Here is a 25109-nt window from a genome sequence, read left to right as displayed (position 1 = left end):
TCTTTGATGTGAATTCCTGCAGACAAAAAAGTATTTTTACTGTCACAGTTAATATTTGTCCATTAATGATAATTGAGGAAGTTAAACTCAGTAATTTTACATAAATTGTATGTGCATGTCTATTTAATGAACAAATAGTCTGATGTTATCAGATGTATCAGAGTATTATGCAGTAAAAACGGAAAAAACAAACAAACAAACAAAAACTTCTGGTATTCTGGAATATAGTAATAAATCAGTCCATATTTTCTGCGGTTCATTCCATTATACTTTTATTTCTATCTGTTTATGACTATTTGGAGCTGGAATTGAAGTTGCATGTCATATCATACACTGAACCATCTTACACGTTATTATGTACAGTTTATCCTGGGTATTTAAATACTATGTAACAGCTTTGAACTCATTTTCAAAATGTGCCAACCCTGTTTGAGTGTGTGTCCCTGTATGTGCACCCCATCAAAAAATGTCTAGCCCTGCCCTGCTCAGTACTACAAGAAAGCAAGAAAGAGTCCTGTGCTGTAATAACAAGAGCCACATATACTTGTGTCAGTTTCTGCTGCTGTAAACTATAAATCCCATCTCTCATTCCTTCCATATCGTCTTCCTGTGGTTAGTGGTGTTGCAGCAGTTCAATCTGGAACCACTGACTTCAGCAGTGCTACAGGGCTCTGATGTCCGATTCAGGGCCACTGTGGATGGACTGTGGAGGGTCATGACCTGGAACGTCCGAGGGCTGCTGGTTCTCACAGTTCTCATAGACAGTAACATAACCTCGTCCCCAGGACAGTTTTCTGCCACATTCTGCTCCAGTGGTGACACCAGCTGTGTGGACTTCATCATCCATAATGTGACCCGCGGGGAGTCAGGGCCAGTCATCTGCACCGTGCAGGGGGACTATGGATCAAAGACAGCACAGCTGACTGTTCAAGGTAAGGTCATGAACTGATACTGATGTGCAGCTGTGCTACAGTATTTGTTCCATACGTATGTCATCTGTTACACTCTATATGTACAGTACAAGGTGAATTATCTTATGCACATTGCATTTACACAAACATTTGTGTGTGTTTTAACATTCTTCTCAATATTTCTAAATGTATACTCAGCAAGCTCTCAGTAAGCTGCAAGGGAGGTGTGGTGACTTGAATGTCCTGTGGAGGGCAGCAGCGATCTGTTTCTCCACTGTCTCTGACAACACCGTCTATGACTATATGGATATATACATAAATACAGAACTGATGTTTATCCTGTTGCATAACAGGAAAGGAAGTTGAATCCAGGTGAGGTGATCTGCAAATGATTCAACCAAATGATTGGCTTATTAGGTTGCAACTTTTCTTTAATCATTCAAGTAGCTTCTTCAGTCTGTTAGGAAGAAATATCCATCAGAGTGGTTCTAAGTCTCATCTGGCCTTAATACTCTCGTTAGGTGAAGAATGGAAGGGTGTGTGAGTGTGTGTTTGTGTGAGTAGATGTAATTTGTCACACCTACAACAACCCTACTTCGAGTAAACTGGGTCGTTAACTGTAGGCTTCCTGGTGGATGTGTGAAGCAGTCTTGATTTTCCTGGGGATGGATGAAGGGGCAGCATGATAAATTGGAGACAGACTGTGTCTGAGACCTCCACCTCTTTTAAAGGATGGATTTTCTGCTTAGTGAAACAGGTGCATCTTCTGTCATGCCCCTCTCTGTCCTGAGCCTCGAACACACAGTCAGATTATTGTAGTTTGTGTTAAGCAGAAAGACGACCATAGATATGTAAATGTGTTGTAGGAGTCAGCAGTTAACAGCATGCTGCAGTGTCATGAATATGTAATATGTGACTGCAGGGATGCTTTACAAACTCTGGCTTATAAATGTTGTAGAAGTGGGACATGTTTTGACATCAGATGCTCAGAAGTGGATATGTACGGCCTGAGAGAAAATCTCGACTTCAATGTTTTGATTAGAGTTAATCCTCCTGAGGAATATTTCGTTTTTTTGCTGCTTCCCAAGCAGCTCAACTCTGACATCTGTTCAGTGCTAGTTTGGGCTTCCACCTCTGGGTTGGGCTACAAACAGAGGGGAGACGGCCAGATGCAAACCAAGCTCTTACATAGCAGTGTAAAGTAAATCCCCACATGTACAAACCGCAAAACCTGGCTGTAATCTGAAGTTAATCTCCCGAAAGCATCTGGGTTGCAGTCATTGGCTGTGAATGGATTTTGATAGTGAGGGCGCTGGAGCTTTGGCTCATGCTGCTGATTAGGATCCCCATGATCACAGACATATGCTCATTGCATGTAGCAAACCCTGCAGCCAAGGCTTATAAATCGACCTAACAAAACTACCAGGTCTGCACAATGATTACTTTCTTGTAATGGAAACAATAATGGACTGTCCCTGTCTCTGTTTCTCAGAGAGTGGCACAGTCAGCATCGTGGGAGGTAACGTGACCGTGGCACAGGACCAAGACGTGGAGTTCCAGTGTATAACAACGGCTTGGTTCCCTGCACCTACTATCACTTGGACCCGAAATGGTCAATCTGTAGACAGCAGCCTGTACAACACCAACAACACGGTTGAGGGAGATTTCTTTAACTCCACCAGTGTCCTCCAGTTCCAGGCAGTTACGAGCGACGCCAAGCTGGAGTGTTTGGCAACTGTACAGGCACTGACAAACCCACAAACCAGCTCTGTCTTCTTAGTGGTTGGTACGAACATCTTTAATAGCTTTTCTCTCTTTTTATACATTACAGTGTCTGGCTATGTGTTATTGAAAAAAAATAACCAGGAGCAAACAGTTGTATTTAAAAGAACCCAGCATTTTATCATATGGGGAATACATTAGTACAGAATCATCATATTAAATGCATGAATTGCCTTAAAGGGAAATCTTAACCATTAACCACAGTTTCCCTTCTTATTACTTAGGCTGTGTCTGACCTAATAGTTGACCTGTTGTGGGAAATCCTAGACACAGCAACACATGAATTTTAATGAGAGTTTTAAGTATTTACAAAACTGGAGACCAGAGTCTGGGGTGTGAGGGAAAAGCTCAAACTATCTATTAACAATTTCTGGACCACACATCAGTGATGATGTACCAGTTTTCAGAATGAGGCCTGGTTTGATGCACCTGTCTAAAAAGAGGATTGGTCACGAAACCTGCCTACGTATGTTCAGTGCACTGAGCTCCACTCAGCTCAACTTCTGTCTTAATACTGAAAGAAAGGTGTGAAAGTGACTACTTTTCCTGATCTACACTGATATCATTTATTTGACATCACATGTCCATGTCTGAACGAGTACGAAGCCAGAAATAGACATTATCTACACATGCTATTAACATATGACCTCAGTAACGGGAGAATAATCTGATAAAATCAGGTTTTAATTGAATGAAAAACCCATTCAACATATGATGTATAGCAATTACATTAGCAGCAATCACCCTGAGTGTAAGGTTTCAACGAGGATGTGAACACAGATTGTAGCGTGCCTCATTCTCAGACACTGAGCTGTAGCTTGAGAGTTTCCATTTCTAACAGGAAGTCCTGCAGAAAGGTTGCAGGGGGAAAAGAAAGGCAGTTTCAACATCTATGAGAGGTATGTTTTTTATCAGGACTAAATCAGCACGGGGCAGATAAAGTAGAAAGTACTTCTGGAACTGAAAGGAGCAAACCTCAGTGTCACTCTGTGTATGATTAATTCTGGTCTTTCCTCTCGCAACAGTTCCCAGAGCACCGGACTGGACCGTCCTGATAGCCGTGGTCCTGTCCTTCGCAGGCTGCGCTTTGCTGGTTTTGCTGATTATTGGAATCGTCTTCTGCTACAAACGCAGGAAAGAAAAACGTAAATCCATCATTATGTTGCTTCTCACAGGATTCACATCATATACTGTGTGTCTAAAATCACAAGTGTAGTTAGTAACTACTTTGTCTGGGGATGGGTAGTGCAGGAAAATATCCAAAATATAACAGGTTTCCTTAAAAAGAGACTCTAATAACACTTTGCTAAGTTAAACAGTTGGGGAAAGACTGAGAGCAGCTTAAGCCACAGTTGCTGTTTTATAATTAGAGGAGTAATCAATATTTTAAGATTCATTTATAATTTAGCTTGATTATTTATAAGTACTAAATCAAACCACTGACAAATAGCCCCCGGCCAACACTTAGGTATGTAATGTTTACATTATGTAACAATGTTAATGTGTCTTTGCTTATTTATGAACTAATTTCCTCCCAGAACCCAGCTACCAAGAAGAAATGAGGTGAGAGGCCACCTAAATGAGACAGGTTTTGTAAATACTCCACCTCAACACTGAGTATCTGTAACATAGTTCTACATGCAGTACATACAATGTTGTATCCTTGCTCATGTAGCAGGAGAGTGACTCAAAGCCAGACGCAGGGTCAAGTGAACACAGTGTACGTGCCGGAGCGTCGAGCAAGTAAGAGTGATCATCTGAATTCTGACGATCTCACATCAGTTTGTCTTACTTAGTAATCATCATCTACTCGTGACACGAGGAAGTCCAATGTCTCTCTTCTCTGTCCACAGGTGTTACTCCCACTCAACTCACGGACAACGACTTTTGCCAAGCAGATATCTCCAATATTGTGGTGGTAGGAGCTGTGATGTTGTTCAGTTCACACAGTGACAGTATGAAATGTTTGATGATGTTTGGTGTACATAGACACTTTTAGGTCAGGGGGGTTCTAGATCAGGTGTTAGGTGGACAGTGGGGGGTGGTAAACAAAGAGCAAAGATCTGTATGGGGAGTTTTATGTATTCACAAAAATTGCTAAAGGAAGTTATTAATGGAGAAATGAGTTGCATGAACAATATATTTAATATATTTTGAGTTAAACTACCCTGGTCGTCAGCCTAGTTCAGTTAGTGGGACATTTCTAATGGGCACACGTAGAAAGGGTTGGACAGCTCACTATTAAATCATGTCACTGAGCTCTAAAACTTTACTTCATATGGCTTTTCATAAATGAAATGAAGGAATTACTGAATTTATGCTCTGTAATTATAAAGAAACATATTATCATATTGTCATTTTTTAGGCATGGTGTGAATAATTCAATAAGTGGTCATTCAACTAATTTAAGTAAAGATGAAGTGCTTCATAAACAAGGGCACAATTATAGGCCTGCAACTGTACGATGATTGCCTTTTCAGTTGGGCAGTATACAAATGTTACATGTGTTGTGTGTTCATATTTTGTTGTGAAACAACAATGAGGGGGCAGCTGGTGTATTACAAGGCTGCAGTGTGTTGACTGCAGATCTTAACTAGAAAACCAAGTTGGGACATTTTCTGGAATCCAATAAAAACTGAATTGTGAGTTTGCTCAAATCTTTATACACAAAGAGAAGATTTTCAGTATATTTTTTCAGAATTTAGTTCTTTCAACATCTATCTACATGATAATGTGACAAGAAATTTCAGCTTCTTAAGGCCAAGGTTGGAAACCACTGTTGAATGTCTTTAACCTGTGAGCCTCTGGTCACTGCATGAGAAACGGTCAAGTTACTCTTATGAATCTATTATGCCTGACTTTTTAGTAATGGGGTTTGTATTTTGAGAAGACAATTGGATACATTATTAGTGATTATCAATGTAATATTTGTTTTACTTTTGACTTTTAGATGCCTCATGTGAGAAATCACCAGGCAGGAAATGGCGACAACAGTGACTGCAATACGGTGGACCAATCAGTCGTCAGGAAACACAGACATGTCACCATTGTGTAAGGACAGAGAGAAGAGATGTATATGAGCTTTAGAACTAAACTGCACAGCACCTTGGAGCCTACCCTGGTCTTTTAAACATGGACAAGAGTGAAAGGATAGACTGAATTTACCAAGATCGATGCACTGGAATAACACGCTGAGCTGCTGACAGACAGTATGTCAAAAACATTTATGTTGCAAAACAATGTGTGCATTTTTTCTGAAAAGTTGTTTTTGCAATCCCCTGAAAGCGCTTCCGTAAACTTGCTGTACTTGCAGCCAAATGAGCACAGTTATCAACGTAATGACAAAGCACTGCAGCGGCATGGGAAACCACACCAGCCTCGGTTGTTCTCCTGTGGCCGTGGAATGGAACCGACGCTGTACATGTGTTGGATTCTGGCACTGAGCTGTATTTTAATATAACTGTGCCTTAAACTTCCTTCGTTCTCATACATACACTGTGTAAATGTCAAAATTGAATTGTCTTTAAATGTAACACTCTGAACAGCTGATTGTTCTGTGACTTCTTTCCCTGATGAGACAAAATATACAGTATACAGCACATGTAACAATAAACATTTAAGTTTTGAAAAAGTCACTATAAGCTGCTCTATAAAAAATGTTTTTATTCCAGCACAGTGTGACTGTGTACAATCCAGACCAGTATATGTGAACCTTTACGACCCTTTACAACAGCGTTGTTAATTCATTTTATAAATTGAGATATTACATCTGATACTTCCTTGTCATCATGCCTCACTGGACACAGTAATAACTAAGACATGTCTAAGAGAAAAACACAAACCACTGACTAAGGGGCCCTACACAGCAGGTTTTTCCCTCTGTAATATTATATTACTCACATTTCTCTGTTATATAACAGAGAAATGGGAAAAGATGGACAGATAACACATTTCACTGTCAGGGGAACAAGACACTGAAATCTAATTTGGATAGTTCTAACCTGGCTGATCCTCTGCTGCCCTTGCATTTCAAGTAGGGACTGTATGACCCCATGGAGACGGACTAGATATGTTTTCATCAAATCCAGGGAGACGGTCTGGTCTCACGTGGCTTCACTTCAAGAAATGTATTCTTTCATAGCCATGTTCACAAAGTTGGCTACTTTTACATCATTCTTAACATGAGCAACTGCTCATTTAATTCTTTTTAATTCCTCAGACTGTTCCTGGATCAGGGTGGGGCCAGGAGGATGAGCAGAGGTGACACTGCACTCCTTGTGCCTCCCTGCCTGGGTCATAAGGTGACATGCACGTGGGTTGTGGTTACAACACAGTGTGAATGTGAGTCACCCTGGTTGAGCTCTTGGATCAGATACAAGCCAGCGATCAATTAGCTGATAACGTGATGTCCACTGTGCTGTGGCAGAGTTCCACATCATCAGTTCTAGCTAATTAGGGATCTAATTTAATTCATTTAATTCATTTTGAATCTGAGATCTGCAGGCGCTGCCTCTAGGTTACAAGTTTGTGAATGAATATCTTCAGCCTGTACAAGTTGTCAAGGCCACTGGGCTTATGGCTGACCAGACAGTAAATTCACCAGTTCTCTGGGAAAAGGTCTTATGGTGGTTTAGTCAATATATATATATATATATATATATAGAGCTACTGTTTGAAAGGAAAGCCATACTGTAAGTAGCATTGAACTCTCGCCCTGCTCCACTATGCTACCTGCTTGATAGTAAAGCTGATGCTGAAGCAAAAAGGCTGCAGACACGTCCACTGTAAGGATAGTCTCATGTCGTCCCGCTGACTGTCTCACTGCATCTGTCTGTCTGGATAAACGATGAGTAGAGTGCTGCTGTGTCAGCCTGACATGCTGAGTGCGAGTGAGGCTCTACTCTTACAGCCTGCTATAAGAACTCCTCATGTCTGGGAAACCCAACACTGAATCCAATTACCTGCTCTGTTTATGTTTCCATTTTGGAAAGCACATTAGTGCCAGTAATGCTCCCGTCCACGTAACTTCATTTACATGGAATAAATGACATACATATGAAAGGAGATGCTTTTCTGTCTTACATACTCCTTTCTCTATAATGAGACTGCGCGGCCCTGATGTTCCTTTGGTCGGCTGTTCTGCTTTTTTTGTGTGGAGACACTTTATGTAATTTGCAGCACTGTAATTTGATCACGTTTTGTGTGATGAAGCAGTGCTCTCTTGGCGCTCCTAAATATAGATAATTATTCATGCAGCAGGTTGGCGCTGGCTGAAAGAGTTAACGAATAGAACCAATAAAATTAATGAATGGAGCTGTAGTAATGGCTATTGATAAACTGTACATAGTGTGGATTTTAAGGCCCTTCCCTAAGCAGTTTTAACATTACATAAGGGACGTCTAGCAGATTAATTTCCCAAAGCAGATTTCCATCATTGAATTGGCTCGGTGCAGGGAGCAGGGATGGCACACGTCTCCCACTGGCATATGCTGCAGGATGGCAGAAGACAGTGACAGCAAAAGTCCACTGCTACGGCTGAAATCGGCTGCTACTCACCTTCGAGTGGAGTGATGAGTGAGGAGTGGTGTCACCATCAAAATGATTTGCAATGATCTCCAAGAAATTTGCTTTTAGTTTCCTAGGTTGCTCGAGGCCTTTGATTGCTATAGTAGCACTGACAACATACTCAAAACAATAGTCATACAACATTATGAAAGACTTTTTTAAATTGAGCAATCCTAAAAATAGCAAGTCTTGAGGCAGCTACGTTTATACTATTAATGCTGTAGCGACATTACAAAAGGCAGAATGAAGCTGGATGACTGTCGGATTGAGAGAGTAAGACAGAGCAGAGGGGAACAGGGGTACTTGTCTTGCATCCAGTATGAGTAACCCCGTAATTTAGCTTGCAAAGAGAGATCGAAGCTGAGTGCTCACTTTGTCAGATTGTCAATATGTCTTCAGGACACGGAGGTAGAGTAGGTTTGGAGTTTAGACGGAGTTTGCAGCTTTGATCCGTGCAAAAGCCACTTTGCTCACCATCTCCTTGGCAGCTGTTACTTTCTCACTCACTCACCATCCACCGTCTGGATAAATCTGTCAATGCAATGTCAAATCCATCATAAAGAAATCCATCATTAAGACAGCTACGTCATTTCCTGTTAAGAAGGCAAGTGAAATCCTGAATATAGTAACTGAGTTGATGAGCAAGTCAGATACAGCTGCATAAAGCGTGGTGTTAAAACATAGCACTTTAATGAGATCTCTGTGATTCAGGAAAAAGACAAACGGGAGTCAATAGGCCGGAGCCCTGATTACAATAGATCCTGGTCAGCCTCATGACGTCATTAGATAGTATGTGATTTTACTGTAGCTCTTTTAATGAGTGCTTTCATCAATAAGCTGCAAATGTTGCTGCTAAAATATCCATCTGCTCTTTACCAGACCTCTGATTTTTTTTTTCATTGACATGAAAACATCATTGTAGCCTGATTATCAGGCTAAATCCACGCAGCTCTGTATAAATGATGAGAAGAAATCATTTCATGAGCTGCAGTTGACTGATAGAAGATGATACAGGATTACCTTGTTAGCGTGTAGTCACCTGTGAACCCAGTCAAACAGATTGAGAGTTACATTAGCATTCATTCTGAGTTGTGTTTGAGGCCAGCTGACGAATGCGAGTTCAATATTCACTCTAGTTCTGCTCTCCACCAACTCCTGTGCAAAAAATCTACAGAGCAAAATCAATGCAAAGGAATCCATTGATTGCTCCAGGTACCAGTGAGGTATAGAAAACAGCCCAAGAGGTCGAGTTTCAGCATCCACAAGTCTACAAATATATCAGTTGAAAAGGGTTTTATGATCATGTGACTTCCTCTGCAGCCTAAAAAAGAATAGTGCACTTCAAGCTAAGATTTCAAAGACTCACAGCCAAAATGCATCTAAATATAACTAACTTACTTCTTAGCAGTGGGACCTGAGTACTCAGATTGCTTTGAATGAATTCCCTAAAGTATTGTACTGCAGCCCCACAGCATCCGCAGCATACTCACACTCCAAGCTGATCCATTAATTATACTCCAACAGGAGTGTGGGGCTGCTTACCAATACGTACCACGTGAGAGGGATAATGGCATGATAAATGGGCAAAGCAGTTTTATTCAATCAATTCTGTCATTTTCCTGTTTGTTCATCAAGAGTTCTGCTTTAATTCAGGTAGTTGATGAGACCCTGTGTCTATTGGCAATCTAAATAAATCAATTGTCAGACCAACAGGTGATCAATTAGTCCCAAAACGTGGATCCTCTGGGACACGGGCTCTGATTAAAATGTGACTGATTTAGAGACTGGAAAACCAGATCAATGACTGATAAGAGGCGCACACATGTGGAAAGATACACGTAGGTGTCATCCTCTAAATAGACACTGCTCAGGCTCTGTCAGATGTCATGGTGCCCATCGAGAGACCTACAGTCCTATCACAAATCCTGGAGGAGGAGGAGGAGGCTAAGACCTGGCTCGTGTTTGGGTTCTTGGTCATATAGAGGAAAATAAATCTGCAGTTCTCAGTTCAGCATTAATTTTCCTTTCTACCCACATAAGCTCCCCAGGGCACGCTGCGGCGCAACATTACCACGGCGTCACACTGCTACCATCAGGTTTCATCATCACTGCCATAAACAGTGCTGGGAAGAAGACATTCGTGCTGTGGCTGGTGTAAGTCTGCTGATGTGCTGTGTTCAGTGGAAACACAACAGAGGCCTCGTTTGTGGTCTCATTAGACGGTGGAGCCACATTGTGTCGCGGTCTCCCACGCACCTAGCTGCCGCGTGAGTTCTTCAGCACGGCCACGAAGCTGCAACACTTCAAGTACCAAAGCAATAACTGCAGCAGCATCTCTTGTCAGCCATGGACCTCTTCATCGCCATCACACACCTCTGGGAGTCCTTCTTCCACGTACACTGTGGACATCTGCAGTGGGAAGTTTTTCTGACATTACTTCACAGGATACTCAGTTTGAAGCTGCATCCCACTCAAAAACATGACAGAGATGTTTACTACTTTCCTTTTTATTGGGAAATGAGGAAACTAACTGTTCCACTGTTGCTAGTGGAATATTTGTCTGTTGTTGCTGGACACACGATTTCAACCTGCTCAGGAGTCTGTGGCCTTTTCAACAGGAGACAGATGCAGACTGCAGGCAGGTCAGTTAAGGACACACACTCTGTGTAGACATGCTGCTGTAGCGTGTACAGAATGAGGGCTCACATCCTGCCGAAATGTCCGCTGACTTCCCAGGAAGAGATGCTCAGCTGACACCTCTCCATATTTTTTCAATACACTTTTTGTCTCCAGTTCACACGAATGCAAGTCCCTCACACTGTGGGGACGGCTACACACCCATCCCACCACACATGCTCGAGTTTGCACCTTTTGCAAAATGGAAAGCCTGGAAACGGGCTGAAGCGTGAACTTGTCTGACCTCAGAATATGTTTCCACTGTCTTCTGGTCCTCCTGCCATGAGCTCGGGCCCAGAATTTAAACAACAGTTTGTCTCTACTTCACAGCCTATATGGTTGTAGTCCCGGTTTTATTATGCAGCACTGGCAGAGGGCTTGAGGATGACGTACCTTGAACTGTAGCACCTGCCCTTGGCCTGGACTGACTGACTGAGATTTCCCTGGAGTGCCTGTTGCACAACAGCCTGTCCTGCAGACAGTGAAAAGCACTTGTCACGCCTCAACTGAATGAATTTAAATGGCACATGGCTGCACTGAGTTGGATTAAGATGATAGGGAGTCAGTTACTAGTGTCACACAGTCCACTGTGAGTCAACACAGACGGATTGAGGTTAAATACTGTGTGTAGACCCTGTACCCTTCATACAGAGCCAGTTAGACATGAGAAGGTCTGTGGTACTGCCCTGCTGCCCTTTTCATCTAATCTGTTACAAACCTTTTCAGATCAGCTTCTTGCTCCTTCAACGTGTTTCATTATTTCTCTCCCAGACGTCCCACCGGTCTCATCAGTGAACAGATGAGACGGCTCCTCCGCGCTTATTGGCTTCGTGGAGACGTGGTGAGGAGAGCGCACGGCTGCCCGCGCTATAAAAGCAGCGCAGCCGCGTCGGAGAGAAGCGGAGCTTCAGGGAGCTGCTCGGTGCGCATCCACAGACACAGACACAGACACAGACAGAGGGATCCGCACAAAGACACGCACGGAGCAGCCATGAGCGAGGTAAGTGTCCGGCATCACGGCCACTGGAGCTCTGGAAAAGTTGGCAGCGCGCAACTGACAGATTTGAAGTAGCTGTAATATCTGTTGTAGCACGATTCACTCTGAGATGTTTGGGCTCTTCTTTCTCCATGCTTGTATACAGATGTGGAGAGCAATATTGCAACAATAGGAAACATCTGTTCTGATATTTTCTGCACCTTCTCTTTGGGCTGCAAAATCAAAACCCGCAGTTTGTCCCGGTGCCGACTGGACACCATTCATTACAGGCTGTGATGCGTTCGAGGGACTTGTTAAATCTCCTGTTAAAACTTCAGTGTCCATGAGGCTATTGCATCTTTGACATTTCAAACTGAAGCTCCGTTCAGCGTGAGCTCACGCTGGCGGAGGCTGAATCAAGCTGCAGGAGTGGTGTGCGCATCGTATCAGGAGGCTGAGGCTTGCAGCTTGTCTAACGAGAGACGAGTGATTAGTTTGTCCTGGTGTCACAGTGGGAATTAGAAAGTGAGCACATGCTATAGTCACTGAATTATTCAAGGCTCACTGTGTGCACAGGGAGGCACAGGCTACAGTAAGACCTCATCATCAGCTCTTTCACCCCAAGGAACTGGACTGACTACGAGGAGATAACACAATTATGCTTTTATTCTGTGTCCCACTTCCTGTGGTGGACGGTGTCCACTTCTGCAGGAGACATCCATCACTAATATGACATGAAAGAAATCAAATCTCTCACCTCTCAATCAGTAAACACCAGCTGCCACACTGTCTTTATGACTCTATTACTGCAGACTGGTAACTTGTGCATTGTCTCACACACACGCACATACACACACACACACACACACACACACGCTACACAGTCACTGCACGCTGCTTAGAGAGCAAAACCAGAGTCTTATAAATAAGACATTACACACAGGAAAACTGAGGAAATTCACTTGCATCTCATGTCAGTGATGGATTTAAGAGCCGAGGCCAAGACAAAACTCCGGTGCACTGAATGAATTATTAAATCAAAATCAATGACGGGCTCCATCGACTGTGAGTTTCACACCCCGCTGCTCTTTCTTACCTTTATTCGGTTCAGACTCACTCAAAGTTTTAATGGTACCTTTTAGGAGAATTGGCTGGTTTCAGTTTCTACCCAGTCACCGTGATGTGACCTGTGCAGTTTGGAAACTTTTCCAGTCAAACAGAGACACTTGGATTGATTGTAGCCACATTTAAACTCCGTTAACTCTGTGATGTTTAATAGTGTTTGATCAAAATCAACAGGAAGATGGTTAAAACTACAAAATAAAAAAGACTAAGTTGCCATAAAGTGGAATCATTCAGACATCTGACACTGTAGAAGCTCATTGCATTAGTACTGTATAACTGTATTATGGTGTCAAACCCATGAAAGCTTTTAGTGGACAACTCCAGCTGCTAAAAGCGAACATGCAAATGACGCTGAGACAAGTGGAAACCTGAATTTCTTGTGATATCTGTAATTCCGCTGCAGGTTAATTGCGGCGCACTGTGCTTAAGTGCTGCTTGACATTAGATTTGGTAGGATTTGACTGGCTTTCAGGATGTAAAGTCGTTTCCATGATGACAAATTCCTTTCTGTGTGTTGGTGGGAGAACAGGGTGTGAATAATTAAATGGCAATACATTAGAAACTGTATGAAACCTGGGTGAAAATGGAATTATTGTTGAGAGATTGTTATAGCAGCATTAAAGGAGGTCTTGTGTTTTATTGATGGCCTGTCTTTTAATCAATGCATCGATATTTAAGTGGTCTCTAGCAGTGTACTTTAATTACTGTGAGAGTGGGGGCCATAGTGGCCACTTGGCAAAGCTATTTGTTTCATCATCCAAAGTGGACCAGAGCCTTTTTTATTAAATGAGCGAGATAAGAGTGTTAAAAGTTGCTGATGTTAAAAGGAAAGCTGACATGGGGGAAAGTGGCTGGGGATGGATTTCCCTTAAAACCCCCTTATGCTGACTGAAGACTGACAAAGTGATTGAAATCCAAACTCAAGTGGTGATGAGGAAAAAAAAACCCAACTTGTCTGCGACTCGAGAGGAAATGATCAAAGATCATTTGAAGTATGTTGATTTAATGTGATTTTCTCAGTTATTAATCTGAAATCTGAAGTACATCTTTAGTTTAATCTGCAGTTTGTTGGTGATTTGCTCGCGAGGCATGTTGTCTGACCCTAATCCCGCTTTAAACAATAAATGGAGATTACTCTGAAATAATCTGTAATCCATCTAAACTGTGCCTTTACTCACTGTAGCCCGGCCTCTGGGGTAATCCTGGCTTCTGTCGGGTTTTGCTGAGAGAAAGCGACAAACATCAGTGAGCGGCGAGTGGAGAGTGAATGGTTAACACCAGACGAAATAGAAGCAATTACACTTAAGCTGGATCTGTCCTATAGTGGCATTATTAACTTCACCCTGAGGCTCCCACAGAGGCACACGTTATTTCTCCGGGGAGTTGCACATGATGTTCCCACATACAGCGCAACATTATACAGAGGAAAACAAGAAAAGTCGGGTAATTTACTGTAGCTGTCAGTTAAGAAAACAAACACTTCATCCATGTGTCAGTGATTCTGGATCTAGCAGAAAGGATGGATACCTAATCCAAGTCCAACAACACTAGTCAGTACCCATTGGTTCTTGTTGGTATCCGAATGGGACCAGACATGTGGAGGTCACGTTTAGTTAATGTAGCATTTGTTCAGATAGGGTTAAGGTTAGGGGTCATACTAGAAGAGCACTGCACATACTCCGGTTCTACTACCACGCTCTTGGGCTTGGATCAGGTTTGGACACAGAAGTGTGATCCAGACTCACCGTGGCAACACTGAGTAAGGATTAGAGAGGATGTGGACCCCAGCTGGACGTCAGCTGTTTAGCCAAACTAAGACATCTCAGTGAATTTCACCTCCCCACCCACCTGTCATCCACCTTCTTGCTGTTTTTATCCCCATCAGATTCTGGAGGTAGTCGACGGCGCAATAAAAACGTTGCTCATTCCCACTTTTAATTATGCCTTGAACGTGTTTCACATTGTTTTTTGATGTACTGTCTGTGTTGAAGGATGCTGCTGGGCGGCCCCGACACTGCTTCATGTTAATGTTCTTTGGTAGAACCATGCTGCTTTGCTATTAGCTGTACTTCACTAACTCCAGCTGCAAGGCTCCTTTCCACTGTAATGATGCTGCTGTACAAGTTTAGGTGATTGACTAAAGCTGCTGCTAGCTATAGAGCTGATCACATTTAAAGGGCTATTTCACTCAAATTGCAAGAACAACAACAACAACAAAGTGCTGTAGTGCTCCCGGTATGTCGACAGTCTACATATGGACTCATGTTTTGTATTGTACCCTACATTATGAAGTATATACAGTAGTACTGCTTTTTAAGCTACTTACTGACTGTCTTAATACTGGGACTGACTTTACTGATAATTAGACCTTCATTACACTGTATTCGTCCCTCACTGGTATCACCTATATTTTCACTTAAATTAGTGAACGACTCAGCATCACAAAGACTAATGAAGGCACACAGCTTCATATTCCAACTTTTCTGTCTAAAACAGCCAAATGCACAAGATGAGGGTACTTCCATTGTTCCATAGCCACAAGAACATGTCTTCTGTCATTATCTTTGATCTTTTTTTCTATTTTTACTTTGGATTGGGAACATAATTTCATAGAGGATTGACATTTTACAATATAACAACTCCTCGGAGTTCAAATATTTCCCTCAAGTACAGGTAATTAATGTGAATTTCTTGTCATCATTTTCTGTGTTATTGCTGTGAATGTAGCAGATGAAAGAAAAAGCTTCTTTATTGTGGACAGCTGAGGGGTTGGAAATGAATCACCACACACCAACAGTCCAGTGTTCATTAGGAAGCTGTTATGCCGACGTGGTTTTGACAGAGACTGTGCTCGAGAAAGAAGCTGGTGTTAAAAGGGCGGCTTCACCAATTTACACAGTTGGATTTTTTGGGGGGAGGACATGTGGTATTGAACTTTACTCTGCTGTCACTTTATTGAAATATTTCTCTGTTCAATGCTGGAAATGTCCTCTGTTTAGATGATGTAATTTGGAGGAGTTGTTGTGACGATAAACCAAGATCACAACCTTCAAAGTATGACGTCAACAGGAGAACATTGTTCTCCATTTTCTAATTATTCTGCATTAGCTGAGTTCTAACTGAAAAGAAAAATAGATAAATGCAATAAAGACTGAAATATATCAACAACTATTAGATGAATTAGCACAGAACTTCACACAAACTTTAATGGTTCCCTGAGAATGAAGCCAAGGTTGGTGATTAACTGACATTTACTCTAACGGCATCATGAGTTGACATTTTTAGTGAAATATCTCGACAGCTGTTGGATCTACTGCCATGACATTTACCTCAGACATTCATGTTACCATCAGGATGAATTGTAGTGATCCTCTGACTTTTCATCCGGCGCCATCATCGGATCAGACTCTTCATTTATCAATACACTGAAAAACTAATGACATCCCATCAGCCTCAGCGTTACTTCGAGGTTACTGCTGATTACAAACTACATTAAGATATTAAAGGGTAAATGCTGGTGTTGTGTTGCTTGTAGAAGTGACATTTGGAGTCTGTTAACATGCTAATGTCAGCCTTTAACTCAGTGCACTGCCAGGTACAGCTGCACGGAGCAGCTGGGATGACTGTAGCTGTAAACAGTCAGACAGATCCCTACTCCACATACACAAATTCAGTCCACATGTGCAAATCATAACATGATTGCACCTCTGGATGGGAGTGCCTTTAGAAAACATGTTTAGATACTAAATCTGCTGCTAAAATACTGGACATTGGTTGAATTATGGCTCTTAATAATCACAGAGTAACTATTTTCTCTTTTCGTGATGCTCACGTTACAAAGTAATCTACTAGAATGGCTTCATGTTGTGTTGTTGTGGTGAAGGTTGAGCTGTGAAGGAGAGAACTGAGCTTGTCAGCCCCAATCGTGTTTGAACAAGGACTTTGTTTTAAGAGAAAAGTTCTATTTTAAACTTGGATGCAACTGTGCTGGAAATATCTGTGATCTCTACAGTACGTTACATCACCAAAGAAACGAAAGATGCTGCTCGTATCCAAAAGATGCTGCCTGTGTTTAAACTAGCTACAGAGTGGCTTCATCAGAAAGGAACATTTGTTTTAATCCATGTCCACCTTCCACATCCACCGTCGTCGCGTTACGCTGCGTGTTCGGCCATTCATGCCTCTGCAGTGTCACCCTTCCGCGCTGTCACCCCTGTCTCCGGTCTGGTGGTGGAGACTGGAGCTGCTAAGGAGTTGTAATGGTGCTGGCATGAGCTGTCTGTGACCTAGTTTTGCTGTCTCCTTGTTAAATTGTTAATAGATCCTGAGTGCAGCATGGAGTCTCTCTGGAGAGCCCGAGAACCAAAAATAGTCGCTCACACACTGGGAAGGTTATTTATTTATTCAACCCACTTCCTCTATGTCCGTGCCAGTGCCCCCTTCACGCCAGTGAGACAAACACTTAGGAACATGACATGAAGACAAAGTGATGGATACATCTTTAGATACTGCACCCGTCCAGCTCGTCCTGTCTGTGTGGATGCACTGAGACACGTCGCTGCACTCTAGGACACGTTTTGTCATAATACATTGTTGATAATGTTGGTCCAAATGTATATATGACGCATGAATGGAAGTGTTAATACATGTCGCCTTCTTATCTAATAACCTTGACGTATTTGGACGGTCATATACTGTATCTGATCATGTTTTAGATGACATTAAATGCTAATTCAGATGTTTAAGAGTGAAAACACTGATTTCTAGTCTGTTTCAGGCTTTGTGTTGTTAGTCGACCAAGCAGACAGAGCCATATGTGGCACATACTGTACGCTGCTGAGAAGGACATTATCATTAGCAATGTAATTATCATCATTGCTACCCATTTCTCAAGCTCCCTCTGTCGTCCAGCATATGGGAGTGGGCGCAGATAAACGCTGTAGTTCCTCCTCGGGGACAGCGACAGCACAGCATCTCTATAAACGCTGTGCACAAGTCCAGCTCCAACACCAGCCAACAACACTCTGTTAGGTTCAGTTTAGCTCACCATGCTGTTGGCACCGAAGGCACGTGAGACTCACAATGGTCTCGGCCAACTTCCCTAATGAGGAGCTGTCCCGCTTGGCAGGGCTGAAAGAGAGTCTGCTGCTTTGGAGTCGGGTAGATGTTTGTGTGTCTGTGAAACTGGAGCGAGCGATGAGTATAATCCCTATAACAGTGAATCCAGATAGTAGTAGTAGTATCTACTCACTGAATTCAGGTCAATGTATGATGCACTAACCAAACAATGGTGCTTTGACGTCTGGTCGGAGTCATTTTAAGGACATAATCTTAGTTTCATCTACTTTTCTGACTCTGATCTGCTTCCTAAAGACATTTCTACTGAGTGCTACCAACATTTTTCCCTTTTCTTCCATCTTTTCTAAGTACACATCACCACAGAGCCTCCCTGCTCCTCTGCCAGTGTTAATCATCACGAAAGCAGGTTTCTCAGCTTGATGTCCGTCGCCAGCACCTGTGCCGTGGGCTGAAGGTCAAGGTCAGAGCTGACAGGTGTGAGGGTTAATGAGAAGTGGACAGCCAGTCTCTCAGTGCTGTGACCTGTTCTGACTCCTCGGCTTTATCATTTCCTCACAGTCAGCTGTGATGTCCTCCACTGTATGCTATTGTAAGTCATATACTAGAGACAAACATCAGCGCTGCTACACCCACTCAGCTGCTGTTTTCTTTTTTACCCTTGGAAACCTCTACAGAGGTTTAAAGCTTTTGTTAAAGATGCTGCTGGCAAACAACTTCTCTACTGCTACAAGCGAGCTAGTGAAACTTCAGCTACGACTTGGTTGAACCACACAAAGCTCCTCATGTGATCTTCTTACGTAAACACTCCTCTCTTCTCGGTTTCCTCCGTGTTTATTAGGCAAATAATATGCTGAAATTACTGAGATGAAACCTGCGCTGGAAAGAAAAAAAATGAGCAGAAACGGAATAGTGAGGGGAAAATGTGCTAATGGATGGAGAGTTATGCCCGTGCACATTAGGACTAGAGCTGTTATGTAAGCTCTGACTGTATCCAGGCAGAAAGAGGAGGCTGCTGTAGTAAGGTGCTGATGCTGTGTCCGCGACCAGCTGCTGCCGGTGACTTCAACCTAAAACTCAAAGATTAAAACGGATCAGATGTGTATTAGAAGCATTTCTCAGCATCAACACACATGTTTATTTCACATCTCGTGTAAGGCGGGTTCATGCTGACGCGTGAAGAAGACGACGTCAGTAACTGTTTCATGGCGTTTTGTTGCAGGATGAAGTACAAAGAACACCATCCCTCTCTCTCTGTCACAGTGAGAGACAAAAATAACAACACAGCCAATCACCGCAGACACAAATAGCTCCACTACCTTCTCTCACATCCTCAAAGTATGAGAGGGAAGGAAAATGACTTCAAGAAAGTTCTGACCTGCAACTCGTTATTGATATCAGCTCAGTTCATTTGTCTTGATTTCACGTTATTGTTCCGCATCCTTCAGCTGCACAGAGACAGTCGCTCAGTCTTTATTGTTCCCTTTCTTCCCGGAAGTTCGCTCTTAACTCGCTTCGGTTCTCGGCGGGTGGAGGCGTGATGTATGGCGCCATCGCTGTGTGCCACAGCCCCGCGGCCCTGCTGAATACTACAGCATAATGAAGCAGATGAGAGTCGGCGTGGTGCTGGAAATCCCCCAGTGACATGCTGGAACCAGAGAAACAGATGGCCACACTCCCAAACAAGTCCCCCTTACTTTGTCTCGTGATGAGACGCAGGGACACAGGGAGGACGATGTCAGGTTTCTCCTGCCAGTTTTATTCTGCTTTGCTCCTTTGGCATTTAAACCCTATTGAAAGCACACGATTAATAATTCAGGCGGAGCGAGGCGAGATGGGAAGATGGAGAGATGGTCCCTGCTGTGAAATACACTGTGCTCCAAATCAAATCACACCTACGCTTCTTTGCTGTATGAATTATGCTGTGGTGTTGGCAACATGTCGATTTAAAAAAACAAATGCTACATGAATGGTTGGAAAAGACAAAAGTTCAGTGAGACAAAACAAAAAAGCTTCCTTGAAGCGAACCTCCTCACGCACCAGGCGTGTGTGTGTGTGTGTGTGGCGTTTGGGAAGCTGTCTTATTTTGGGAGCTGAGTGCATCCTGATGTTGCAGAGCAGCACCGGCCTGTCAGGCGAGAACAGGAGGGCGCAGGCGGAGTGAGCGTGCCTCTGGTGCAGAGACATGGATTATAGATCAACATGTCCCGTCTCCTCTCACAGAGCAGAGGCTGTGTCCTAGTATGTTTGAGTTTGTGTGTCGGTGGAGAGTCTGAAATACAAGAAATGCTGTTTGCTGCATGTGCATCGGAAACAATGTTATTTTACTCCCATATTAACAGGAGATGTTGTTGCTTCGTCGTTAAAAACAAACGATCATGTTCTTTTCTCTTTTGTCTTTGCAGAGACAAGCATCTGGAGCAACAACTGGAAGCAGCCAACCATCTGCTGGCCAAGGTATTTTCAAGCCCTCGTGTTTAATGTGAGAAGTTCCACCATGCAGAAACCCAGCAGTGATGTGCTGTTTAGTTATAACGGAAGCATCATGTTAATAATAATAACAGTATAATGTCATATATAGACAGTCAGCTGTGTATTTATTTAGACACCGTTTTCATCATTCTGGTTCTGCGTGAAACATTTAGCATCTTAGCAGATTAAATAGACCTTCAACCTGCTGCTTTTGTCAGCAGTTGCATCACAAACAAATGACTGACTGTAGGTCAAATGAAAGCTAATTCTACTGGATTCTACCAGATTAATTGTAACTGTAGTGAATAAAGCAGTTAAGTTTAATAATTAGTAAATCAGATTGAAACTTGAAGCAAACTTAGTTATTTCCTCCCACTAGTTAATTGAACATATCACTGAGGAAATAACAGCTAATTAAACAGTAAATCCACATAGCTAGATATCAGAGAGAATCAACATGTGGCTTTTAGACTTCCATGTAGGAAACAACATATTATAAACAGGTTATAGTTTCCTCCAACATGATACCAATTCACAGCAAGGCCCACTTTGCAAACTAGGCCATGGTATTGTTGGTATAATGATGTAATTCTAATCCCTTGAGTTATAAATGGAAAAACTGGGCTTGCACTACTTGGATTTCATAAGTGGTGTTAAGTAGGGAAGTGTCATCCTGACGAAATGAGAATAAACAAGAACAAAGACCTGTTTCTAATGAACATCAGACCAGGACCCAGAGCAGACCTAATCTCAGCCTCCTCCAACCCATTCACTGTGAAATGGTTCTACAGCCCCATTCAGCACATAAAGCAGCACATAAAGCAGCACATGAAGCAGCCCTCGTGTACCTGGGGACTATGTGTCACCTCCCCTCTCCCCTCTGGGGCTGCTGATAACACCGTTAAGACCCGGTGTTGAAATGGATTTCTGTCCCAACGTCTGGCACGATGGAGTGTGCTGCAGCTAAGGCTCCGTGTGGAGCACTGGGGAGCGCTGCAGCGGTGATCTGCAGGGATTGTAGGCAGCTTAATTGAATTTGATAGAGGCGGGAATTACATTGGTTTGACATTTGTCCATTTTTACAATTTTTGGTAACTTCCTTCCATTTCTTTCCGCAGTTCATTTAGAAGAATGTAGAAGAGCTGCTGAACTTAAACTCTATGTAATAAATGCACTGTGTATTAGAAAGGTGACCAGTCACTGCATCCCTGTTGTCAGAGGCTGCCACAGATCAATACAGCTGTTGTCATATCCTTTCTTTTAATCTTTATTGTAACACCATCAGCTGCCATTAACTATTAATTTTTAATACATCTAAAACAAGAACCACTTCACATTATGTTGATACAAATGTGTCTTTGGCTCTAACGTTGTGTTTTCGAACTGCCCAGTGTGAATGTAAAATGTAACCTTTAGGTGGTTTGGACTCGGCCTTCATCAGTCACTATTCATTTACTCTCAGGTTGTCTTAAATCTCTCAGGAACCAATTTAAACATGACCTTTCACAAACCTCTTATGGAAATAACCCCGTCATACACTGTGGCGGCTGGATTCATTCCTGCAGCTGCACAGCGCATTAGTGAAAGTGTGTGACGTGCCTGGCTCCTTACGGCCTCTGTGATGTAAAGGGCATCCGCCCTGTGGAGCAGGTGTGGCTGTAGACAAAGAAGCTGTGTGTGCATGTGTGTGTGTGTGTGTGTGCAGCAGAGACACAGAGGTTTGCCTTTCCTTCTGCAATCATGAAATATTAATTTGTTTTCATTGTCACATGTGTCATCCGAGGTCCTCAAGGTCAACAAAAGGTTCCACCCAAACGTAAGTATGGGTTACATGAAAAAAGCACCATTTATGCAGGAGCACACACGTTGCACAGCAGGTCGGCACACTCAGAGCACAGAGCACTGCACTGCATGACAACTACGCTATAACTATACTGACCTTTGTTGCTTGGGAGTGGATGAGGAGCGAATGTGTGTTAGCACCGAATGTGCACCTGAAGCTGCATCCTGTAAAAAAAACAGAACCTCGCCACAGGTCTGTGTGTGTGTGTGTGTGTGTGTGTGTGTGTGTGTGAGCCAGCACCACGTCAGTGAAGGTGATCTGTCTGTACATGAGAACGCGTTCATGGTGCTGCGTCTTTATATTAGCAGCTCTCATTGTGCGCACTGAGGAAGATTAGTGGATCGTGTGCAGTAGGAATAATAAAGTAAGGTAGGAGGATGGAGGATTAGAGCTGTCACCATGTCTGTCTTCTGTCATAAAGCACAAACAATCTGTGTGTGTGGAGCAGCTCCCTCCTTCATTCACCACTGCTCCTTGGGGGGGTTCTGTACTGTCCTTTTATTGACTGGCAGACATCTGTAATTAAGTTTATGTTCATCATAAAACAGGTCAAAGCGAGAGAGAAAAACTGCCTGTAAAAGCTGCAGTGAAATCCGATTTTCTCTGCTCATTTCATGACTTCTTCATTTGTGTTTTTACGTGAGATGATTGCTTGTTTATAGGTCTCCCTTGCCCTGAGCTTGGCAGCCTTCATTTTCCCACCGTTCTCCCTCTCGTCTCCCCAGATGACAAGAAAAGCAACCTCCCCCAGGACTTCGACATTGACATGGATGACCCCGAGACCCAGAAGGCCGCCGTCGCCATCCAGTCGCAGTTCAGGAAATTCCAGAAGAAGAAGCACGACGTGAAGTCGTAGAGCGGGGGGGGGGGGGGGGGGGGTTGGGGCGTCTGCTGCAGCGCCGTCTTGCATGTGAATCAAACTGCACCGTCATGAACTGAAAACGAAGGGTTGGCCTGGGGTTCCTGAAGGCGGAGGTCAGGGGAGGCGGGTGGGGGGGGGGTAGGGGTCTGGGAGCTAAACAGCATCTTTTTGAAAGTCTGTGTGTAATTAATAACTTATATTAACTGTTAAACGTTATCAAATCTTGGGTACATATATATATATATATAGACATGTATTTAAATCTTTGCTATTTCACATTTTTACTTTGGTGTCACTGTAGCTGCAGTAGAGCGTCAACTCTTCATAGTTCTTCTTGTCATGCTCACTGTAATGTGCCCGTCTACACAGATCAAACTAACTAAGACTACTAAGAGATTTCAAAGCCACACGTATTGCTGTGATTGACACTTAAACTCGGGTCACGACTTCACCCCGGTCTTAACAGGGCGTCACAATCAAAAGATTTCGGGGCCCTGCTGGGGGCCTGTTAATAGCTGCCACGCTGTACGGCTGACGCTTGTGAAGTCAAATCAGTGTGTCTAATTGGCGTTTTTGGATGCTGGAGGCCCCCCCCCTCCATCTCGTCTTCTCACCCGGTCACGTGGGCCTCTCGGAGTTGTGTGTCTTTGTGTTGTGCCTGTGGTTCAGTTCGTGCTCTGTTCCTCTCCTTGTTCAACTCCCAGTGTGATCTGATCAATAGCATTGTTCAGTTGGCTACTGTACAAGCACACACACACACACACACACACACACACACACACACACACACACACATGAATGGCCGTACATACACAGTAAAAAGAAATAAAGAATTGTACAGAAGGACACGTTGACTTACTTGGTGTTATTTTACTGCATATTGTTGATGCATTCGCATCAATTTGTGGTTGTAACTATTTGACTGTGAACCACCGTGTACTGGACTCAGTTCCGCTAGTGATGAACTACTCACACACTGTGCATTGAGATTAGTTTCTCTTAGTACAATAAAGCCACGCAGGAAGTGCAGTACCAAGTTCTCACATTCACACAGCTCCCAGCTGTGACCCGACCTGCTGCCTGTGTGGTTCAGCTGCTGCAGCGCTTCGTCAAGGTGAGGAAAGGTGGTTGACAGACGCCTGATCAGTGCACACGTCAACGTTCTTAAACTTAACTGCACTGAAGACTAGATTTTCTATGTCTCACCGTCTAATGTTAGACTGATCTATGGTTAGTTAGGTAAGTTACCAAGTTTGTCCAACCACTGGTGAAAGGACAGGAGTTAAGTTTTGAAGTACTTTATTTAATGTTCCCTCATATTTCAAGTGTTAATTTTTACTCCACTACATTGATTTGACAGCTTTACTGTCTTCCTACAGTATTACAAAAATATAATGAACTAGTAAATGATGATGATTTGATGAACCACCTGGCAAAAAGTGGTTATAAACCAATAATCAAATGGCTCTATAATAATATAAAATAATAATCTCTAATAACAAGTGAGCAATAATAAGTACTTTTGTTGTGCTACAATCTACAAACTGCTGACTCCTGACAAACACTGTTGTACAGTGATCTGCTCTACACTCCACTACTCGTGTAATAAGATAAAATGAAGATGAACATAAATGTTCAGATTAACGACACATTCTTGTGTGCAGTGTGGTGCAGTAGGTGTCTTGGTAAGATGAATAATAGAATACATACACCAGGCCGATGTGAGAAGAATCCAGTTCAGTCTGAGTCTTGTTTATGACGCCAGTTGTACATAAATCATAAGTCTCCATGCTTCATTTGTTGTGGATTTGAGAGGTGGCT

The 25109-nt window shown here is 42.9% G+C and overlaps 2 protein-coding genes across 2 annotated transcripts; both read left to right on the top strand.

The window, feature by feature from the left end:
• Positions 1 to 466: 466 nt before the first annotated feature.
• igsf5a (immunoglobulin superfamily, member 5a) lies at positions 467 to 5748 on the top strand. Its single transcript, XM_026373204.1, has 8 exons — positions 467 to 488; positions 618 to 932; positions 2404 to 2697; positions 3719 to 3838; positions 4232 to 4256; positions 4369 to 4436; positions 4547 to 4611; positions 5644 to 5748. Exons 1-8 carry the CDS (start codon positions 467 to 469, stop codon positions 5746 to 5748), a joined length of 1014 nt encoding a protein of 337 aa, XP_026228989.1.
• Positions 5749 to 11717: 5969 nt separating this feature from the next.
• pcp4a (Purkinje cell protein 4a) lies at positions 11718 to 23282 on the top strand. The gene is made up of 3 exons (XM_033326339.1): positions 11718 to 11934; positions 20517 to 20568; positions 23152 to 23282. The coding sequence occupies exons 1-3, from the start codon at positions 11734 to 11736 to the stop codon at positions 23280 to 23282; spliced, it is 384 nt and encodes a 127-aa protein (XP_033182230.1). The 5' UTR covers positions 11718 to 11733.
• The last annotated feature ends 1827 nt before the right edge of the window (positions 23283 to 25109 follow it).

The sequence above is a fragment of the Anabas testudineus genome, chromosome 14 (genome assembly GCF_900324465.2).
Source record: "Anabas testudineus chromosome 14, fAnaTes1.2, whole genome shotgun sequence".
In the NCBI taxonomy this organism is placed as follows: Eukaryota; Metazoa; Chordata; class Actinopteri; order Anabantiformes; family Anabantidae; genus Anabas; species Anabas testudineus.
The sequence above is the reverse complement of the archived record's forward strand: the minus strand, read 5'-3'. Positions and strand labels throughout refer to the sequence as shown.

Bases quoted from the DNA above. Each gene is read 5' to 3' on its own strand.
- pcp4a (XM_033326339.1), top strand. From the start codon at position 11,734: ATGAGACGGCTCCTCCGCGCTTATTGGCTTCGTGGAGACGTGGTGAGG. The intron at 11,935-20,516 runs GTAAGTGTCCGG...TTGTCTTTGCAG, and splicing joins ACGGAGCAGCCATGAGCGAG to AGACAAGCATCTGGAGCAAC. The intron at 20,569-23,151 runs GTATTTTCAAGC...TCGTCTCCCCAG, and splicing joins CCAACCATCTGCTGGCCAAG to ATGACAAGAAAAGCAACCTC.
- igsf5a (XM_026373204.1), top strand. From the start codon at position 467: ATGTCTAGCCCTGCCCTGCTCA. The intron at 3,839-4,231 runs GTAAATCCATCA...ATTTCCTCCCAG, and splicing joins CAAACGCAGGAAAGAAAAAC to AACCCAGCTACCAAGAAGAA. The intron at 4,257-4,368 runs GTGAGAGGCCAC...TTGCTCATGTAG, and splicing joins AGCTACCAAGAAGAAATGAG to CAGGAGAGTGACTCAAAGCC.